Source organism: Gasterosteus aculeatus, chromosome 4 (assembly GCF_964276395.1).
Source record: "Gasterosteus aculeatus chromosome 4, fGasAcu3.hap1.1, whole genome shotgun sequence".
NCBI classification, from domain to species: domain Eukaryota; kingdom Metazoa; phylum Chordata; class Actinopteri; order Perciformes; family Gasterosteidae; genus Gasterosteus; species Gasterosteus aculeatus.
Genome location: NC_135691.1, coordinates 31787142 through 31809161, shown reverse-complemented (window position 1 = coordinate 31809161; position 22020 = coordinate 31787142). Strand labels below are relative to the sequence as shown.

At 45.8% G+C, this 22020-nt stretch overlaps 1 protein-coding gene across 2 annotated transcripts in view; it reads right to left on the bottom strand.

The window, feature by feature from the left end:
• Positions 1-258: 258 nt before the first annotated feature.
• The window catches only part of cacna2d1a (calcium channel, voltage-dependent, alpha 2/delta subunit 1a), a 58941-nt gene continuing 37179 nt past the window's right edge, over positions 259-22020 (bottom strand). Inside the window, exons 12-38 of one of the 2 annotated variants that reach the window (XM_040174689.2) lie at positions 21867-21971; positions 21695-21773; positions 21500-21549; positions 21245-21334; positions 20651-20713; positions 19932-20015; positions 19716-19790; positions 19047-19118; positions 18836-18907; positions 18688-18749; positions 18378-18454; positions 14871-14931; positions 14593-14699; positions 13047-13131; positions 12872-12934; positions 12484-12599; positions 12285-12356; positions 11869-11936; positions 11746-11784; positions 11574-11645; positions 10146-10298; positions 9121-9173; positions 8760-8815; positions 7907-8033; positions 7116-7228; positions 6504-6586; positions 259-4227 (exon numbers count right to left, since the gene is read on the bottom strand). In XM_040174689.2, coding sequence (XP_040030623.2) covers positions 4105-4227; positions 6504-6586; positions 7116-7228; positions 7907-8033; positions 8760-8815; positions 9121-9173; positions 10146-10298; positions 11574-11645; positions 11746-11784; positions 11869-11936; positions 12285-12356; positions 12484-12599; positions 12872-12934; positions 13047-13131; positions 14593-14699; positions 14871-14931; positions 18378-18454; positions 18688-18749; positions 18836-18907; positions 19047-19118; positions 19716-19790; positions 19932-20015; positions 20651-20713; positions 21245-21334; positions 21500-21549; positions 21695-21773; positions 21867-21971 — 2220 coding nt within the window. In that variant the 3' untranslated portion in view covers positions 259-4104. Of the gene's footprint in view, positions 4228-6503; positions 6587-7115; positions 7755-7822; positions 8034-8759; positions 8816-9120; positions 9174-10145; positions 10299-11573; positions 11646-11745; positions 11785-11868; positions 11937-12284; positions 12357-12483; positions 12600-12871; positions 12935-13046; positions 13132-14592; positions 14700-14870; positions 14932-18377; positions 18455-18687; positions 18750-18835; positions 18908-19046; positions 19119-19715; positions 19791-19931; positions 20016-20650; positions 20714-21244; positions 21335-21499; positions 21550-21694; positions 21774-21866; positions 21972-22020 lie in introns of those variants that run through there. The other variant, XR_013467273.1, reaches the window with a different exon arrangement.

The window sequence follows — 22020 nt, the reverse complement described above, 5'->3', positions numbered from 1 at the left end:
GGCAGTACGTCGGTTTCTGATGCCGCGAGAGCCGACTCAGGGTGCTTCCTTCTCGTTCACACACACACACACACACACACACACACACACACACACACACACACACACACACACACACACACACACACACACACACACACACACACATTTGGATGGGAAATGTGTGTTGGCAATGTGACAGGAGTTAGTAACAGAAATCTGATCCACTGTGGAAAAAAATACAGACGAGACTCTAAACTCTAAACGCGATGCAACAGATAGTAATCATAAACTTTTATTCTGAATGTATCTTATTTGCACAGGAATTCACACATTTTTACTCCCCATGATTAGAAACATTGTTCTTTTTGTTGAGGACACCATCAGTTTTGTACAAATGTTTACATGTTTGATTCTGGAGAATCAAGTTCCAGTAAAGTGTAACATGTTAAAGCACAATCGAGGGAGACGGACAAAGGGGGACACCGAGACCCCCCCCCTCTCCCCCAAAAGATTCTGGCAAGGGACAACTTGACGGACGCCTCCATCAAGAGCCCGCCTTAAAACCGAAGGCGGAGAAAGATTGACTGACAGCCAATCGTCTGCCAGAGAGTGGCAGCGAGGTAAAAGACAGAAAAACACACACACACACACACAGCTAATCCTCAAGATTCCCAAAATAAAAAGGCGAACCCACACAATCCGTACAGACAGCACCAACAGAGTCAAAAACACAGAGAGAATATTATTCGAGAAGTGACAGCATCTGATTTTAGCACTTAAGAGTGGAAAGAATGAGCTCATGTTCCTTTTGCAACGTTTTTTGTTGTTTTCTGTGCAGCTCTAAAAGCAGCAAGTTGGGGCATTTTTGGCGGTTCTATACTTCATCACTTAAAAGATCATACCGGTATTTTTGCAAGTTACACCACGATAGGTTATAATGGTCTTAACAGGAACTAATGTATATTGATTAATAATGACCATGTCAACTTTTGTTCTACCTTTGAAGGTCTTGTCCTACTTTTCAGGCAGGCGTCGTTTTCCATTACTTTCCCACATGGAACCCACAACATCACCAACGGCACTCACTGTTCACACGTGTGTCATGTAAAAAAAAAACATTTCATTGAGAAGCAGACTGAAGACTCTGCAAACTGTTTGAAGGAAAAATGCAGCTCTGATGGGATCGTTTGGTGAGTCTGCAGCCGAACCAGCAGCTGTGTGTGCAGCGCGTCAACAACATTATTTTCAACTTATTTTCAGTCGATGTTGCTTTCTTATTTTTACTTTCACAGCAGGAAGCAGCTGAGATCAAGGCCGACTGCAACGCGGTTCGTTTTAAAAAGTATTTAAACCAAGTTGTTGAACAAATTGAACTTTTGAACATATTCCAGGGATTACAGGAAGGACAACAATTCAAACCAGCTGAATGGCAACAAACCAAACAGCCGTGGAGACGTTTCCCTCTGTGCCGCAACCCGAGACGACCCGATGGTGAGCAATGTCATCGGGACTCAGCAGGAAACATGAATGTCTGAATCGCTGAGATATTAGCAGATAGCAGTGCAATCGTTGCTAAACCACCGGTATGGTCATGAAGTAACAGCGACTCATAAATGGCTTGAGCAAATCCGACAGGTTGGTTAACGCATTTAAACATCAATCTGGCCAATCGGATTCTCTTTTCCCCAGCTGACCCGGGAGGAGGGTGGAGCCAAACGCTGTCCCGCCTCCCAAGAGAAAGGCAGTAATAGCTGATCATCACAATACGAATGCAGAATGTTATCCTTCCCAACATCACACACTGAAGCAGGAGGCGTGAATAAATTGTAAAGCCACTACCGCGCAGCGCGGGGACACGGTCCATGAGACGTACGTGTTGTATTGGTAAGTTGCATAAATGTGATATTACGATAATAGGTTTCTCCACGAGAGAACAAGAGGGCCCCATATGGCACTTTATATTCTTGAGTAAGTTAATAAATGAAGAGCGTTAATACCGCTGATTTTGTTGGATGAATACAGGGTTAGAGTAAAGAAGTGCACACAGAAGAGTTTCAGTCGATGACGGCGGAGCCAACCAGCACGTCTTGATCGGACGTGGAGACACTACTGATATAAAAACTGACGTGGCCAGTATGACGCAGCAGCAGTTATAATTCTGTAGAGAATAATGTGTGGTTGTCTCCTATAAACATACTCCAGCACTAAACACTAAACACAAAGATACAGATGTGTTTTTGTGGTGTATGAGGCATCCTCAAAATCCCCAAATTTGTTCCTCTGTTGATGTTTGGAATCTGAAAAAGCAAACCATCAAGTGCAGCTGTTTCAAGTAAAAATGACACTTTTATGGTCACGGTTTATATCTGCCTGATATATTATTTCCTGCCTACTTGAATTGACGCCTCTTCATCAATCCTTGTCCTCAAGTCCATACGTAGATACGTGAATTAAACGGAGAAAGGCCTGTAGGTTTCCACATATTGCAACATAAGGATGGATTTACATTTTCATCCTGAAAGTTGTTTATTATTATTATTATTTAACTCCCTTTGACATAATTAGTACTGCGTTGGCGTGTAGCTGCTTTAAGATTCCTGATTTGGTCCTGTGAAATGATTTGCTTTTAATTGTTTTTATCAGATTTATTTTGCTCTGCAGCAGCGGTTTGACTAAATTGACTAAACTGCAAACAAGATGACACTATTTCAATAAAAGCTTTTACAGTAAAACATCTGTAATTTATCACCAAATGGAAAACAAGGCACACATAATGAAACGAGTTGAAAAGGGTTTCTAGTGGAGAAAACAGAATACAGCAGTAAAGAAGATCACAAGCAGCGACTGACTGCAGTGATTTCTCTGGGGCGATATAGAATACCACAGTAATATAAGTTACAAGAGGAAACCTCACTACTAGAAAGAGATAAATGTTGTTCTCCAGTAAGGACCAAATAACAGCTGCACTTTGAAATGCAGTGCAGATAGTAGTCATTTGATTGAAAAAGCGACTGCTGTGAATACATACACATGTTTTTCCTTTTTCTTTTTTTTGTTGTCGACCAAAAAGTCAAATACAAACTCACATCCCCCTTCCTTCATTTTTCATTTTTTCAGTGTTGGCATTGAAGTAGCACGCCGTCACAATGCTTCATTCAAATGAAAACAAAGACAAAAACTATACGAACACGCGTCCTTGCGCTCAGAAGCCGCACGAGTCACGCGGGGGCCGCGCGGCACTCGAGACCTTGAGGTGATTTACTACTCTGGATGACTAGATGCTCGGCTACAACGTGACAACATCTGTACAGTCAGGAACCGGCCCTGTGGCAGTAGAACGGTTGGTTTCTGTGCACGAACAATAACAATGAACAGTAAAATGCACAAGTACAGTATCAACATGAAAGAACGATGAGGGGGGGGGTTAGAAAAGACCCTCAGGGACACTGTGAAAATGTTCTGCAAAGTGCTGTCGAAAGAAATCAGACCAGGACAACGTTGTTTTCAGCAACCCAACGGGGGAAAAATGAAGCACGCGGGTGTGTGATGTAACAATTTGGCATCTCTTACTGCAATTTGGCCAAATCCTCAATCACAAAATAATAAATATCTAAGAACTACTCACTGCAAATTGATTCGCGCTTGCAAAAGGGCAGCGCTGCTCGACATCTTTAATAAACAGTCAGACCCCCCCCGCCCCCTTCCCCTCTACCCATCGGGATTTTGAACCCTCTGATAATATAAGGCAATGACAAAAGTTCAGGAGTCGCCAATCGAAAAACGAATCTCTGGGTTCCTCTAATCTCAGCTGCCGGGGGCCAATCGGAGCCACGAACGGAAGGCAATTGTTGAGGTCTTTCTTTGTCGTTCAAAGATATCTTCCAGTCAACATTTCATTCGACACACTTCTTTCTTGAACCTGGTGAAATCACCTTGAGAATCCCCTGAAAATGAAGGTATCAAAAAGGAGAAACCCGACGCAGACGACGCTTCTCATCGGGTGTCTGTCGTTCCGGTGGCAGCGTTGCATGCTGGTTGCCGTTTTCGAAGAAATCAGAGGGAGAGAGACAGAGAGAAAGAGAGAGAGAGGGGGGGGGGGGGGTTGATGAGCATTTTCAGAGGTCATGACGGGACGCTATGGGGTCTGGAGCCAGTGAAAACCCAGAGCAGAGCCAGCTGAAGGGCCACCGTCAGCCAGAGCGAGGGGCTCAGGCCGGACGCCCCGCCACAGTCAGGGTCCTTCTCCTGCAGCCGGGCGCAGAGGGACAAGGAGTGGAGTTACAGATTGTTAAAGACGACACACCAGAAACTTTACATTGTCTAATATTTGATCGCTCAAGCTTTGGATTTCTTTGCACGCGTCGGTGCGCATGGAGATCTAATGAGTGATACTCTGCGTTCAATACGTTTGGACAGTAGAGCCTTTTTGCTCCTTTCCCAAAGTCCTTTGTTACAGAAGATTGAGGATTTAAAGGTTACATTAAAATGCATAATGCCACATACTTAAAACACTGAACTAAAGAGTAATGCTTAATCTTTTTCTTCGGCCTTCTACATTGACCGTTCAGGATGCTGATTTAGTTTCCGAGGACATGCCCCTCTTATTTTATTTATGTAGCCATCAAGTGTATATATACTTAAGACCCCTGTGTGGGGTTGTGAAGGTAAGCTGGAAACATTTTAACTGAAGCTTCGCCAATGATCAAGAAAATAAATGAAAACTTGAAGGGTCACGTCCGACCAAAACTGATCGGATACTCCCACCCTGCAGGTTTAGCGTCTGGTGAGGTACGAGGGAAAGAATGTCTTCCCTTGGCATGTTTTTGGAGACGAAAGGATCTGTGAGTCATTAAAAAGGAGACGCACAGACGTCTGGATGCAAATGAGGAGTGAGTGACCTGTTTTAGCAAAGCGTCTGGCTACATCAGTAATCAGATGTCAACGCATGTAGACACAGGAGCCTGTTGCCTGCGACTGATAATGACAGATGGGTGAAGATACAAAGAGCCTGCCTTAAAGTTCAAAGTCAGGTGAGATGGAGAAAATGTTAGCGAGGGGCAGAAAACAGACCGGGAGGTAAGGGGGGGGCGAAGACAGATGGTGGTAGAACATAAGAGAGAGTGACAGGTGATGAAGATGAGGGCGGGGAAGAAAAAAACACAATGCAAAAAGACAAAGCACCTGGAACAAAGCAGGAAAAGGTCAGAGATGTAAAAAGAGGAGAAGAAATGAGGTGAGGAAAACAATAAAGTGTAAAAGTTGTGGCGAAAGCAGTTCGATGCGGCGGCCGATAGAGATGGAACATATGAGACATTTTGGCGGTATGGGACTGACCCGAGACAGCACATGAACAGTGGCAGCAGTAACATGAGCAGAGAGGAGGCCAACGGGGAGCCTGCGCTCCTTCGGCACATGGCCTCATCCTAAGCATCAACCAGCCAATCACAGAGCAGGAAGCAGAGAAAACAGAAAAGAGAGAGAATCATGCAGCAAAAAGGGTCCACACAGGTAGAAGTTAGAAAGCTGAGAAGGCATGAAGCTTAGTCTGGACAGTAGTAGCACGGCGACATATGCATCCGAGACAAGAGCGTGTGGGCGCTCCGCGTGTGAGGTACGAGCGCACGAGTTCATTCTCAAGGCCGACAAAAAAAAACGTTGACGCTGGAAAAAGACTATAGAGCGAAAACAAACAGAGCACTCAGGCGCGAAGGACTCGCTGGCCGAGATTGTTTGTTTAGCCGAGTTATTCAGAGTCGAGCAGAAAACGACGGCCAGCCGCTGCGTGGGAAATCTGCACACATACAGCTCGGGTTTTGGGATTAGTTTGGGATAGCAGCAAAACAACAAAAAAAAGAAACAACATGCACCATGTAAAGATATTAGTGATGGAGAGGTGCCATGGGGGGGATTTCTTCAGGGAAATATTGTTTTCATATTAGGAGCTTAAGGATTTTTGGACTCCGGCCCGATGAGGAGTTTTGATTCTTTTTTAAAAGAATTAAAAAAAAACAGGTCGAGCGATTTCACCTCAAACCAACACTAGCATTTATTATTTTGATTGAATATTGAGAGTAATAATAACATTTCTAAATAATTCAGTGCCCAATATTTCGTTGTGTTAATTGTGATCTGTGATTTATTCAAAGTCTGGCCAGATTTTCTCCGTTTACATTACATTCTCATCCATATTTCAATAGTAATTAAGGCTAAAATGACTACGCGTACCGTGGAAAGGGCCAATCGAGCTGCGAGGTCTTTCATCGCCCCGTCAGTCTATTTTTCTTGGCGATGAACTCCAATAATTTTAGGAGGGAAGCCCCAAAAACTGTAGCCTCGAAGGCACGCGCTTTAATTTGAAAAGCTTTTCTCATTTCAGCCTGGATTTCCTGCAAAAATGTCTTCAGCTCTCGAGGGACTGATAAAGCAGCAACGGCCTCACAGTTTGGTTCAGTTTATGAAATTGAGCGCCGCTCGAGTGGGTCCTCGAGGAGCAGTCGCCGTGCGATCGGAAAGGAACTTACGTGTTCGTTGTTGTCAAAGCAAGCCGCGGGCCCTTTCCTGTAGCGGGGATTCTTCGCCATGTCACAGGGATCAGGGCCATTTGCTGGGTGAATAACGTCAGGAGCACAACAGTTCTTTTGCAATTATGGAAACAAATGTCGGACATATCACGTTACCGCCGTTAAATCAAAGAGAGTTCTTCTCTGGCCGGAACCCGAGCACCATCGCTCCACACGTCAATGATTTTCTCTTTGAGCATTGTGTTTTCCGAGAGGCTTAATCATTAATTGGCCTCAGCCCCGTGTGTTTCAGAGAGACCTTTAGATTTGTTTGTAAGCCATCCAGCAGACGCCATCTGCCTCGCAGACACAGCAGAGAGGGAGAAAGGCCACGCGGACGCATCTGCTGTTCCGGGGGACAAAATGTCAATTATTGGGGAAATGTTTACAAAAATGATGGCGGTCGTGGGGATTTAGCAGATGCACGCGGAGGGGTTCGCTGAGCACTGAGCGTTGACGAATGGTCGCCGTCCGTCTTGTCCAGAAACACAATTTCCACAAAAAAAAAACATCTGTTGAATGAAACATCCGCGTTCTCTGCCAGACGATGAGCGCGTTGGGCTCCAAGGATACACTGCTGCTCTTCCTGAATCAGCGGCTTGGTGTCGCAGGACGAGCAGGTGACTTTTGCATCAGCGATGATGAAGACCAGGTTCGTCTTGGGCAGCTTTTCGGCGTGGTAGAGTCTGGGGACACAAGAGAGAGGTTGTAGAGACTCGGGCTTGAGTCCAGGAAGGACGGAGAGACGACATTTCACCGTTGCAATACGAAACCGGAAAGGAATGACGTTTTTGGTCCGCTGCTTTTTAAGCAAACGTGAACTATTTTTTTTCTCACACATGACAAAACCTTGCAATCTCTACCACGAGGAAAAGTGCACTGTGCAGCGGACAGCAGGCCCGCTGTGCCACCCTGCCCTCCTCCGGCACCTTGACCGAAACCCACATGTCACTTGTGCACAAATGATTTTCTCCGCTTTTTTTTTTATGGTCGTCGTTAAAGGGAAACTTATGTGCGGCTAATGTGCAGGAACGCCGCGCAGCATGCGGGCAGGCACTCCATTAGTAGGCACGAGGGGGCCTTAAAAGTGGTGTACGTACACACACGTGCACAGGCACAAAGGGGAGAATGCCAAGGAGGTGGTCCGCTCCTGGGACCTGACTTCACCTTCATGGCATGTGACTTTTTTACAAGCCCTCTCTCGGTCGCCACCTCTGGGGACTTTGGTTGCGTCTCATGGATGCAAACGTATCGGTGCAGTGTTTGTTTCTCTGCGCCACCTCTGGGGACTTTGGTTGCGTCTCATGGATGCAAACGTATCGGTGCAGTGTTTGTTTCTCTGCGCGACCGATTTATTCCTTTACCTGGTGCAGTTTTCACAGTCGATCGTTCCTCCGAAAGACGTGACGTTGTTCTCAAAGTAGTATTGTGTTTGCTCCTTGATGCAGACCTCTTGGCCCTTGGCATCAGACGGTTCGTCGTCCATCTCGGCTGTGGGATTACGAACAAAGACTGTCGTGCTCGTTCACTTTCAGCAGTGTCGGCAACATTGAAGCGCCATATTGTTGAAATATAATTGGCCGTAAAACCCCCCCAAATGAGCTGAACGATACGCCAAGGTGAAGAGAACGGACTGGGCAAAAGAATCCATCTGATATAAAAGGATTCTTTAGTGCAGCCCTAAAAATCTCCATTTGTTAGAACCATGGACCTGTAGTTTGCAGAATTTTATCACCACAATGACAAATCCATACAACATTGTATATTCTTGAACAATGCATTCAGTCTGAGTCGGCTGTCTGACCCCGACTGTACACCCAGGTACACAAGGGAACACTGGATTAATCTTTAAGGGGCTAAAAAGAAAATCACAAACTGTGATAAATCCAAAAAGCGCCCTGGAAAAACAAACACAGAAACGGTTGAACAAACCGATCCTGTCCACATAAAACATAGACTCTAACTCCTGTGTCTCTATGAACTAAGTTCTTACTATGTAAGCTATTTCATCTTGGCCTGCCTCGAGTATTTCACCGGAATTTGGGATGAAGAAACGGTTTAAAAAAATAGGCCTTGTCAAAGTGAGAATAAACACCATTTTCATTTCCATAATGAGACCATTTAGGCGGCGTGGAGCTTACTCCCTCGCTTACTACGGATTCCCAAAAAAATCAAATCTCAATTATTCTTCTCTTAGTCAAATTGACAGGAACTCACCTGCGTCCAGGAAATTGGGAAACGTGATGCTGACCAGTAACTGTTGCATTATTGACCTACGAGCAAAAAGCCAGGGATGAAAAATGTCTGCATTCATTGGAACACAATCCACAATAAATCATCTGTGTAAATGCTGATGCGACAATAAATCAATGGATGATTTTGTGGTATGTGGACTGTCCTGGGAACAATTCAGCTATTAAACAGATGCTACTTGTCCATTCTGGTCCAAATCGTTGCCTGCTTTCCATTAGGATTTAAATAACGGCTTTTATAGTATGTATATATTTGCTATCAATCATTTGGGGAAAAGAATGGGGCAGACATGAATGCCAGCCTCATAGGAAAAGATCAGACTCACCAAGCTGCGGCTGACGCCAACCACCCCAAATTCAAAATATCTGCAACTGTGGGCTAAGGGGGACAATGACATGAGGATTAATACCAAGTTCACCGTGTTCATTATGTATAAACTGGTCGAGCCAACCTGAACATCCTGCTTGTGTTTACAACCATCTAATGACTGTCCGGACAGGCCAGGCACAGAAAGGAAATCACTTTCCCCCGCAACAGATGTGAGCGTAAATATGTAAACAAGGAGTTGGTAAGAAAACAAAGTAGCACACGCTGAATAAGAGGCCCGACATGCTGCTCTGATTACGCTTAGCATGCGAGGGCCTTGTTTTGCCGACTGAGTGTTGCATCCTTTCTCCCAAAAAGGTGAAGTGTTGCGTTGAGTCATCGAGAACACAACTTTCATCTCACTCCGGTCGAACAGGCGCATCATGTGGTTTCACTTGTTAGCGATTTCTGCATCTGTAAATACCTATAAAAACACTCTAATGTCCCTTTTAGGTATCAGCTCGTAACCACTGTCTGTTATGTCCTGTCAGCGTCTGAGGGAAATTCATCAGCATCCCCAACGTCCGCAGACAGTTTGCACCATTTCACTGAAAGATGTGCGTTTTTTTCAGTGATGTAAAGCAGTGCCTCTTTTTTACATCACTTGGCGTGTTAGCCAAGCACGTTGGACCACCTAATCTTGTTACTGTTCCTGCAAACTCCCACTCTAACGCTTTCACCATACCCCTCTGCTTTCCTTCTCGTCGGCTCGATCCAGATTTATGGCTCCCTCGCTCAGCGTGCACGTGTGTGCGCGCGCGTGTGTGTGTGTGTGTGCGCATTCATTTGGAAGAGAGTGAGCAGGCAGGTATGGCTACAAATGGCTGTGTGTGTGCGTACTCGTCATGCGAGTGTGAGCCGATAAAAAAGTGTGCATCATATAAATGCGGGTGTGCACACGTGGGTGGCTTTGAGTGTGTGCGTGTGTGTGTACACGAGTGTGGAAGCTCGTTGTGTGAACGGTCTCTGGCTTTTGTAACTCACCACATAGACGGATCGCAGGCCTGCAGCCGCCTTGCTCTCTTTCTCGGGGTGACAGAGCGACTGGTAGTTAAAAGTCTTCTTGAAGGTGAATAGAGACGAGTTGACCAGGTTCACCATGAGGATCGGGTCGATGCCACCAAAGAAACGGCCGATCTGAAGACAGGAGGAGCGGGTGGGTGGGTGGGGTGGTCATCGAAATGTCGACATTGAAGTTGGATGATGGCGTTAATGATGGATTTGTGTTTCCATGGAAATTTGAGAAGGGTATCCAACTCCGTGTAATGCTCAACATGTACAAATACGGTTTCAAGACATTCTTTACAATATTATTGAAATTAAAACAGAAACAAAGATAGCAGACCTCATGGACATACTGGTGTGATGCTCATCTTCACAACATCATCGGTAAACCTTTGAACCCACGTTGGTTCTTTCTTTTTTAAATGCCTCATGTGACAATTTTCCTCAATACATTACAATTACGGAGCAATTAAACACTTTTATACGTTCAACCCACGAATGTTAAATCCATGTGAAAACTGTAAAATCTATTTAAGAATGTGTGTACGTGTGTGTTAAATGTTCACGGTGAATTAAATCGCGCCAGGATGCGAGACTCCAGTTTAATCTGATTAACACGTTCCAACATTTCCGCGGAAGTAGTTCATCTCGGCAGGTGTGACACGATCGTGTGCGCGGGAGCGTTTGAGCACCTGTGTCCACGAGGGAGTTTGTACAGTACGTCTGTGTGTGTGTGTGCGTGCATACTGAAAGGTGCGTGCACGAGGAAATGCGGACCATCCTTTTCCTTCCACTTTGTAAGGTCACCGCTAACAAGCCGTCCTCCACATATCCATTCCGCTTTAGTCTAACAGCCAAAGGACGTATAAATCTTTCATTCTATAAGGTAAAGGGAGCCGTCTCTCCTTTCCCTGTGCAGTAAAAACAAATAATGAATTAACAGTCACAGCCCTGTTGGCTGCAGACTCCCCGAGGGCTTTCAGAGAAAGAAAAGCGAAAGAAGGACATAAAGTGGGAAGAAACTCCCGCTCCTGTAGGAAATATGATTGAGGGCACACAGTCGTCTCCAAACAAGGCCTCGGGTCCCTGCCTGGGTTTAAGTGCTGCTGCCAAACTTCAGAGGGCCATTGATTTATCCGGCGCACACCCCGGCCTGATTGAGAAGGAGCCGGGGCGGCATGAAAAAACAATGACTCAGACGACAGCAGGGACACTATTAGCATGTTAGCATAGGGTCATGTGGTCAGAGGAGAAATGTATACTTTACCTTACATTGGTTTATGTCTGCAAAGACGATGACGATTCAGTAGATTTGTATGTTGACAATCATTTGTAACCCACATCGACCCTTACGTCCACTCATTTAAAAGTCTTTGGTGTCAAACTTGTTAAAAGGACGAGGCCCACCTCGTCAATGTGTTCGTCTCGATTGGACATCACCAGGAAGCCCCCGTCGTCCAGAATGACACAGTCTATATTCTGGAATCAAATGGAAATTAAACCAATCTTTTGTGCTGCTGACACATATTTGAACATAATGGCTGGAGACGTCATGCACAATATGCAGTTGAATCCTTACCGCATTGTTACGCTGACAGCCGCAGATCTCATCGTTGCACTGAAAATACAGCAGAGGGGAAAAGAGTCACGCAAAGGTCCGATCCACAAACGGCATCGCTTCACGAGCGTCGAATCCACTCACGTTGCTCTTCTGCGTCGTGTTGATGAAGCTCTCCATCCAGGCACCGATGTCCAGCTTCACGCCGACCACTGGGATCAAACACAAAAGCCAGACATCCTCCATCACGCTGGACCTCCGCGTCAACTTTCCTCTCTGAACTCCTCAAACGCAAACTTGGCCCGTGATCACAGGAGACCAAACAATGTGATGTTTGTGTGAATATGTCAGAGGTTACGGGAGGAATAGCGGTGTGTGAGAAGATATACAGTCAGGCATTATTAAGACTTTAGGGTCGCAAATATGGGCGTGTAAATAAAGCATTCAGCGGTAAGTGGGAATGTGTTTATAAGTAGGTGGCAGACAGAGAGACAGCTTGAGGAATGTCGAGTATAAATATGTAAACGTATATATGTGTGTGTGTGTGTGTGTGTCCTTACCAGCGGGTTTGAGAGGGATACCATCGACTTTGAGGTTTACCGCTTTGCTCACCAAAACAGAGTCCTCGCTGCCTGCAAGAGGAAGGACAACACACCACGTGTGTGTGTGTGTGTGTGTGTGTGTGTGTGTGTGTGTGTGTGTGTGTGTGCGACACATGGAGTCCCAGGGAGACACACATCTGGGGAGGCTTTAACTCACTGTTCTCTTTGGAGAGGTAGGGCGTTGGAGTGAAGATGTACAGATCGTTGTCCAAACTTCTCTTGTAATAACTTGACTCGTACGTCTCGGCTTCCTTTTCCCAGTACTGCCCAGCGCTGTGGAACCCATTCACACACACACACACACACACACAGCACACACACACACAGCACACACGGCAAGCCGCACAAGACGTTTAGCATTCACACAAGGGTTGGAAGCATTTTTTATTTCTGCTTCTGAAGGACAGCGTTCGTGGTTGTTAAAACACTATTTTTGATGTGTGAAAGTGGAAGGAAGCTCCGAGGTCCAGATTAGTTTCTTTGCAGATGACGTCATAATTCTTTGCCGGGTAATTGTGAACACATTACGCTTCCCTTGCTTGTACCTTTTGGGGTAGACCCGTGTGATCCCTCCATCGGTGGCAACGAACCGGGCTAAGACACCATGCCTGATACGCAGAGAGGAGAAGGCAATAAAACGTATATATAAAAAAACCTGCCACGTGCTTTACGTTCGGTGACACTAAAGTATTGGTGGCAAGATGTCGGTTCTTCACTTACTGCGATTCGGTGGTTTTCCAATGCTTGATGAGAGATGAGGTGATGCCGGCATCCAGGAGCAATCGGTTCACCAGCTCCACGTTACCTGGACAACGAAACATCACTTAAAGACTCTTTAGAAAGCAGGTGGGTCCGAGGTAGCCGAGCTTGACCAAAGCATCAGAAAGGTACCAATGAACGCGCCAAAGTAGCCGGCCAGGTGTAGCTGGCGTGGGGCAATAGGTGTAACAATGTTTATTTTTTTTTTTAAAGATGTCCGACAAGACCACACGAGAAAAACAACACGCGATAAAAGCCGCTCGACCCGTTTTTTTTGCCACCGCCAGCAGCTTTGAACTCTGCGACGACCCGCTTCAGTCCATTAACGTCGAGGCTCGTCGCTGTGCCCCCACCCTCCTCGGGCCTTTATGACACACCACACACATCAGAGAGAACAGCTGGTGTAACACTTTAACCCGCCCTCCACCCCCCACCTTCTCTCCCCGTGCAGTGGTTTTCATTAGGGATCCTTTATTGAAGGCAGCCCAAGAATTCCTAATGTACTTCAAGTTCTCCGCCACTGCAGTGGCTTAACCAAGTAAAGCGTGTAACGATACTCGGGCCGCAAATAGTCCGCCAGGGCCGAACCCCCCCCCGCAACCCCCCCCCCCCCCTCACTGAACTCCCTGTGGACTCCATTAAACTAGCAGCTAATAATGCGGAGCGCCGTATTTCAATTGGGTGAAAAGTTTTATTGGATTGATCACGTTCGAACCGAGTTCTCACACTGAAATCGTCCGGGGGCCAAAATGGAAGGAGGTATTTTATAAATACCTGGGGAACTTTTGTTTCACTCCGCGGGCAACGGTTCGAGTGCGCGACGCTTATCAACGAGCGTGTGCAAGAAATTGCAACGATGTTAATGCGTCGGTCAGATGTTTGGGAGAAGGTCCGCCGGCCCCTGATTTGTGTTTTATTGCTCCTCTCGTGCTCTCGGCTTGACGTGTCCTGCTCTTTCTCACAAACACACGGTAATTGGATGAGGTCGAGCGGCTATAGGTGGGGTGTGCAAGGCATATTACTGGTGAATATTGTGTGTGTGTGTGTCACATCTAAGCCGACGTGCCTCACACATGTGCACTCAGGCGTGTGATGGTCAGACTTTTAGAGTTAGCATCAAATGGGTAACACGAACACAGGGGTTCGACATCACAAAGCTTTGCCCGGTCATGCACACCAAACCATCGAGCCAGACTTGTGTTTCACTGGAAACAGAGACCTTTGGGAATAGGGTTTTTTTTTTTTTTTTCTTCCCGTTGGCGCTCTTCAGTTAAATGTTCAATGCACACCTTGACGTCAAGCCAGATGGCTGATATTCGTTCAGATATATACATCCTACAGCAAACACTGTAAAGCTTAGCAGCTCTTTGATGAAATACTGTGTGAGGCGGCAGTGAGAAGTAAGAACTTTGAATTCACACGATATAGGCGTTGGTTAAAGGCCTCGGGAGCACGTAAGGTAGTGAGAAGTACTTCAGAGAACACTTCCCCGTCTCATGACACTCACACATGGGGTTGTTGGGCGTCTTTGTGTCAATGTAGTCGTTGAACTCCATGAGGAACTCGGTGTTGTTTTGGTTCTTGTCGGGAAGCTTTAGGTCCTTGCAGTACATCCTGTGGGAAACCAAAGCGTTATTTCTGTGAATTAAGTGTGAAAAAAAAGGGGGAATCACAAGGTAGAATTGTGCCTCTATGACATGGCCGTCATGTTGGAGGTTTAAAGAATATGTATTTTTACAATTGTTTGGAAAATGTGGTGTGAAAATAGACAACGCAGCGGCTCACCTCGGTGCGATGAATGTGTAGCCGTATTCATCAAACTTGTCCGCCATCAGGCTTTCAGAAACTGGTGAGAGGCATCAAATATTATTACTCTTCCTCCCGTGCGGGTTAATATTCCGTTCACATCAAGCCGTATTAATCCTTGTATGCAGCGGAGATTTTGCTCCGCAGGCTGGAACGTAACACCTGTTGACTATGTGCATCCATGAGAGAAACCTCCTACGAACCCCGATCCATCGCTGAGCGGTCAGACATTAGCACTGTGGCTCCACACGTTCAACATGGTCACATGCATCGAATTCAACTCAATATTTAGTCGAAATGCAAAGTAGAATGGAAAAGCGAGGGGTCGGTTCTCACATGGAGAAAATATTAAAAGCCAAAAGCCATATTCACCACATCAATCATAAAAATGACCAACCAAAGCAAAAACTGTGGACAGTTTTACACATATGCTTAATAAAATAAAAAAAAGAATACAGTCTTGCACGAACAGCTTAAAATGAATAAAAAGGACCAGAATAGGTTTGGCCAAGCATGCCGAGTCCAAAAGGCTCACAAACAAAAGGAAAGACATGAAAGTAAAAAAGGAAGAAATACTTGCCATCTTTCACTGGAGTGGAAATAAAATCCCAGCAGAGAGAGAGTGAGCCAACAAGAGAATCATCCCCCAGGGAGGTAAAGACGAGAGGGGAAAGAATCAGGAAACAAGACAGGGAAAAACCACAGGGGTCAAAAGGTGACACAATATTTTATTCAGAGAGCGAGTCCTGAATAGAAATATCGCACTGCAAACAAACGGTTTCAGGCCTTTGGATGTAAATGGAGACAGTTGCTGATGGAGAAGACAAAAAGCGGGCTTACAATGTGTTCTAAGGCCGTGATCTAGCTGTGTTTTTAGCATCAGTATTACCGTGCTTTTGGTCAATCTGTGGAGTGATGTATTTGCATTACAATACCGCACACAGGAGAAGATTAACCACGGCTCATAACCTTAACGTCCCCTCCGACATTCTCCAAAGCATGTGGCGTCGACAGTTGATTATAATGTACAGCAAAATTTTGCATGACGACATGGGCTGCTCCTTGTCCTCTTTGGTGGTCGTGATTGGGAAATAATTGCACACATGTGTTTTTCTTTGATATTCGGTCACCACTCACTAATCCAACAAAGTATCTAGTAGTGATGGATGGCGGGGAGATTTGGGGAGTGACGAGTGCTCATATTTTCTGCGCTCTCTCAGGCCTTTTCACACCGAGGATGACATTCCTGCCACTCTTGAGAACATTTTGTGAATAACTGAAGCTGTGCAACGTCTAAAACATGCAGCGACGATCCGCCTGAGAGCGAATCAATCTCACACGCAGAACGCCGACTTTACAAATCTACACGGGGGGGGGGGGGAACAAGGACACGCGGCGGTTAGCGGGAGCTTTGGAGAAAGTATAAAGCGGGCAGAAATTGGGCTGCAGTTTAAGTCGAACCGTCGAGCTTAAACGTGATCCGTGGAGAGTTTCGATACGACGGCGGTGACGGCGAAGCGCGCGGAAAGGACCAACAGCCGGGGGAACCTGTGTTTCATTAGGACTTATTTAACGAGGTTGTAAAACTCTTAAGTGAATCAAGGAGAGCCAACTAAAGAAAACAAACCCACTCATGTTTTGGTTGCAGACTCACAGCTTTCTCCTTTATGGCTTCACCTTTAAATAATGCAAACACCCCGTCCTCTGTTCTTCCTGCTGCAGTTTAGAGCCAAAACCACATCTGAGGGCCAACAGGTGGGGGTCAGAAACATGCAATGCGCACACACACACACACACACACACACACACACACACACACACACACACACACACACACACACACACACACACACACACACACACACACACACACACACACACACACACGCTGTGTGGGCGCACATTGCATGCGAAGCGCCGCTTCTCGTTTCAGCGTAACGGGACAGTCGTTGTTAATCAGACGCCACCGAACGAAGAATAACAGAAAACAAACCGCTCCCGCGCTCGTGAGTCTGCAACAGCGCGGGCGCACGCACGAGGAACCGATTGCAAGCGAAGTTACATCCAAAGTCGGCTGGTTGGTGCGAGAGAAAAGGAGACAGGGTTAAGAGGGGGACCGGGGGGGGGGGGTCCGACACACCGGCAATGGTCAAGAGTTGAGGAGGTCAGGAGAAAAGGAGGCGGAATGGAAGTGGAAGGGGATACGAAGAGGGAGCGGTAAAGGGAATAAGCCAACGGGGTCACACACACAATATTTTATTCTGATGGATTTTGAATAAGAATATTGGATTCAACAGTACAGGAGAACTTTTTGGAGTTTAAGAAGGTAAAAATGTACTGTGTGTGTGTACATTTGTAGTCATTGTTAGATATTATCAGTTACATTGTGTCTTAAGCATATTATCCATTGTGCTTACTCTAAAATCACCCAATTACTGGGCTTTCACGTTTCAGCATTAATGATTACACACTGTGCAGAGCAATATTTTACCCAAACAAGTTGTCTGCTCTTTGTGTGGAAATAACCTTTCAGATACTTTCTTACCTTCATGTTGACAAAGTGCTCTACTCTCTCTGCAAGTGAGTTCACACAAAAAGTGACCAATTTTTCTTTTTTAATCAATGTTTGTGTCCGGCGGTCTCATTTGTCCGCTTGTCTCGTTAAAACCGCCAAGCCAACAACAACATCTCAGACGTTTGAACATGCTTAAGGCATCAGCCAGCCCCTCCTCACAACCGCACTTAATTCATCGCGGATAGCATAAATTCAAGGTGATGAAAAGTCCACTTTGATGGATTACCCAACGTCATGCGAGCTCGGGGTCTCTGCCAGCTGAATTTCACAGCTCTCTGGAATACGGGACCAGCCAAGTCCGCTGGATGCGGGAAATTAAACTTCTAATGAATGATGCGCAATGGGGAAAAGGGTAGTTAACTGTTACTAAGTCGCCAAGCGCTTTCGGACACGAGGCGAGTGCAGGAGGAGGAACGCACTCCGAAACACGGGAACAGCTCCATCTGCAGTTAACGGACACACACTCATGTAGACGCCGTAAAAAGACGTCCTTTGTGTAACGCTGTGAGCCAATGACATGTTTTACTAGTGGGAACGCAGAGGATTCGAGAGACACACGAGACGACAACGCCACACATATGGCATCTCTGATCCGCTGTATGGTGTCCAATAAGCACGTAGATAGACACACACACAGTGAGTTACTTGAATAGAGGACATGTGAAAAAGGGACACTGGAGCCACTCGTCCCGCCATCTGGCAACACAAACTTTGAAGAACACTACAAAAGAGTGTGTGCTTTGCCATGGCGACACTGGATGTGACGGCATGCAGAGGGGAGGGGGGGGGGGGGGTTATAATGTCCCCGGAGAGAAAAGGCAGCAACATGTGGCTACTGTCTGTGTGAACGGTGTAAACGGAAGGTGAATGTTACCGGGTGGAAAAACCGGAGCAGGCGGTTGAAAACTTACATTTGGCTTGGGTGATTGTGTCAGCGATTTTGGCCCGGATGTAATGCATACTGTAGTCAGGAAGGACCAGAGCGAGGCTGGAGAAGACACACACACACACACGTGCGCACAATGTGATGACAGTATGTATTTACTTTAAAACATATATGCTATTATTTTATCATTTTCTGCAACTTTCTGTGCAGCAGAATAGATTTTCCACCCTTCATTACTTCACTGGTTGCTGCAATTTTTCCAGAGTTGCTCAGTTTGGTAAATCGTACTGAACACATGCAATGAATTTATCATGGAAAACCCATGTGATATTTACCTGTAATCGGTTCCCGTCACTGGCGCAAAGGTGTACATCCTCTGACCCAAATCAATGTAGCGCTTCGAAGGCAAAAGTTTGGTCAGTACACAATTCCTCAGCAACGTGTTCAAAGCTAGTATGGACTGCCCTTTCAAAATAAAATTACCTCATCTTGAGATTTCACCAATGTAGATATTGTGTAATTCCCCGTTAAACCGTCGATCATTTTTTTTCTCATCTGTCAACCAAGTAAGCAATCGTAAATCAATGAACCAATAAAAAAAAACAAAATCATACCATATTCAGATATTATTGTGTCATTATTTCTGATATGGACACATGGACTCTGAAGACTTTGAGTAATCTCTTTTCCAAACCTCCACTTTGATCTCATTCTCCAGCTCAGCATCCAGGAAGTCAAGCGTTACAGGTTCATCAAACTCGCCCGTCTGTAAAGGGAATGCAAGTGATTACGATCATTCATATTTCAGTGGGCCTTGACAAAAAATCACGCGGTAAACATCAGTGGTCCATATTAAATAATTACATTTTTGTAACCGCGCACCACTCACGGAGAAATCCAAATATTGACACTGACTTTTGAAAGTTGTTAACATCTGTGACGAATGTGTGCATGCGCGATTTACAAGAAGAGATTATGTCTGAAAAGTCAATGAGAAACATCTTGCTGTATCTCAACAAACTTCATTGTGGACCCATGTGGCACGGACAGCTCAGACAAAGAAGGGGGGAAAAGTCAGCCAAGCGACACAAACAAAAGTCAGAGCGGTAATTCTAGCCACCATTGCATCCACGGCGCACACGGGTCATTTTAATGCTAAAATCATATTTTGTGTACCGTTCTGCGAAATGTGACTAAGGGCCTTGAAAGACAAGAATCTTTATGTCTGAAAAGCACGAGAACGTCCTGTTTAACTGGGTGTTGACAGGATGTTAATGTGCGGCGATTGAGTTTAAGCGAGACAGACGGGGCTGTCTCCAGGAAAATAAAACGTCTGGTTGCACCGAATTACAGTCGGTCTTACCCTTGGCTGGAGATTAGGGTGGAGCAGCACGTATCCGTTGGCGTCAATGGCAAAGTAGTAGCCATTGGGTCCAAACTGCCAAAGGAAAAAGGGGAAATATACAGAGAAATGAATTATACAGCAGCCCGTGTGCCAAATACGCGCAACGCTGTGTAAATAGGCTGGTTTCTGTATGTGTTTTTTTTATTTTTTATTTATGAAGTGTGGGCTTTTTACAGTAAACCGAGGCGTCAGTCTCTTGATGTCTTCCAGGGACACATCGATGGCCATAACGCCCAAGATGAGCTGGTTTTGAGATTTCTGAGAGAGAGGGAAGCGTTGACAAAAAACACAAAGAAGAGGAAGTGAGAGGTAGAAAGAGTCACTGTGCGACGTTACTTTAGAGCCCCGCTGTTCTTCCTCCGGATGAGTCGAGTCCCTCTGAAGGACTCTGAAGGATTGCAACAGAAATCTGGACAGCTTCATTCCCAATAGCCTCGCATGCCGCCATGAGTCACTGACAAGGCATTTCCATCCTGCAGCCACCAGAGTCCTTCGAGGGAGACATGTGACCTCATCTTGAAGCACTTAGCTACCGGATCATTTGTCTCTCTGATCTGCAGGTTTGATCTCTTTTGAAAATCTATTTTGCTTCACGGCGCGCGGGAACGTCTTGGCGTGGACGCGCGAGGGAGAGCGCCGGGAGACCTCGGCGTCGACAAAGGACATAAGGAGGAGCCACAAGAAAGGGGGGGATGAAAGTGGAGGATGAGAAGATGATTGAGCAGTATTCATGTTGTGTGTTTTTCTTTTTTTTTAGTCTGGTAAACATAATGGCGCTTCTCTAAGCCGCAGACTTAAATCCTCCACAGGGGTCAAAGGGTCAGATGTACAGCGAATGTAGGATTCAGTCGGGTGAGTGAAAGAAAGATGATTAGAGACATGCGCTGGCTTACCTTTGAGCCCGTGTTGGTCTTGTTGAAGACGGGCACGGTGCCGGTGATCACCAGGCCGAGACCCTGGGAGACACGCGACATATCGACATATTTCACCACCACTCACGACCAACCGAAATCCAACGACTCGGCTGATTAATGAAAAATCAAACACCGACCGGCTGCAGCCTGAGACCGAGCCGTTAACGTTACAAAAGGCAGACGCATTTCTGACAACAGTCGCAAAAAGTCGAAGGCTGCTTATCAGTAAAACGAATGGCAAACAGCGTAAAAACCATTTGGCTCGGCTTAGCAGACGGGTCTCTTATCTGCACCGTCGCCTAGAAGTCCATTTTGATGGAGGCTTAAGCACCACAAGAAAACATTTTCTTTTTTTCCTTCAAATTATCTCTTTTTTACAAACACTGCTTGAACAGAGTTGAAGTGGAGTTTACCAAGACGACAAACAGCAAACGTTTTAACACTTATCAGGAATTCTTCATCTGACACAAAACTGATTTTTCTAATTTTCTAATTCTTACATTTGAATACAATTTATTTATTTATTTTTCTATATTCCCACAAATTGTGTGCGCGGTACTAAACATGACATACCAGTGCGTCCAAGTAGACGTTGGTCCACTGGACCTGCTTGGCCCTTCGGTCAGCCTTGACCATCGGCCTGCCCAAAACATCCAGGTACTCCTGTGAAAGAGAGAGACGGGCTTCAGATGTTTAATTTACCACACACACACACACACAGACACACACACACATTTCACCACAAGAGGGCACAGCAGGCAACGAGTGAGACACAAGAAGACACCATTCATGGATAACTAGGAGGAAATGTGGCCGTGTTCATTGTACCTGAGTGTTGATCCTGATGGCACCGATGGATGGGATCTCGTAATAGTAACCTGAGACAAATACGCAAGGTTATTAACGTATTCATGGTGACATTTCATTCACCCCCATTTTAACAACACAGCATGTTAAAATATATTATTATCATATTTCTGTATTAGTTGGGCCCTTTACATCGTTTTCATTCATCCTCATCACCTTTATTCGCGCAGGCCATCCACTGTATCGGCCCTTTGTCGTAGTTGTGTTGACCTACTGAAAATGTGAAGATGCGCACCTGCAGCGAGATGAAGAGCGGAGACAAAATGAACACGGCGCGACGCAAACGGCGGCGGTCTTCTCTCTGAACGTGTCGTGGTCACAGTCCTACCGCTTGCTTGGGGTTATACTTTTTAAAGATCTCCTCGGCCCTCTCTTCTCCCCCGTCGGTGAACAGCATGATGATCTTGTTGCAGTTGGCCCTCGACACATTCATCTAGGGGATAAAAATGATTTCTTAACAACGCATTCCTATTGCTGCTCCA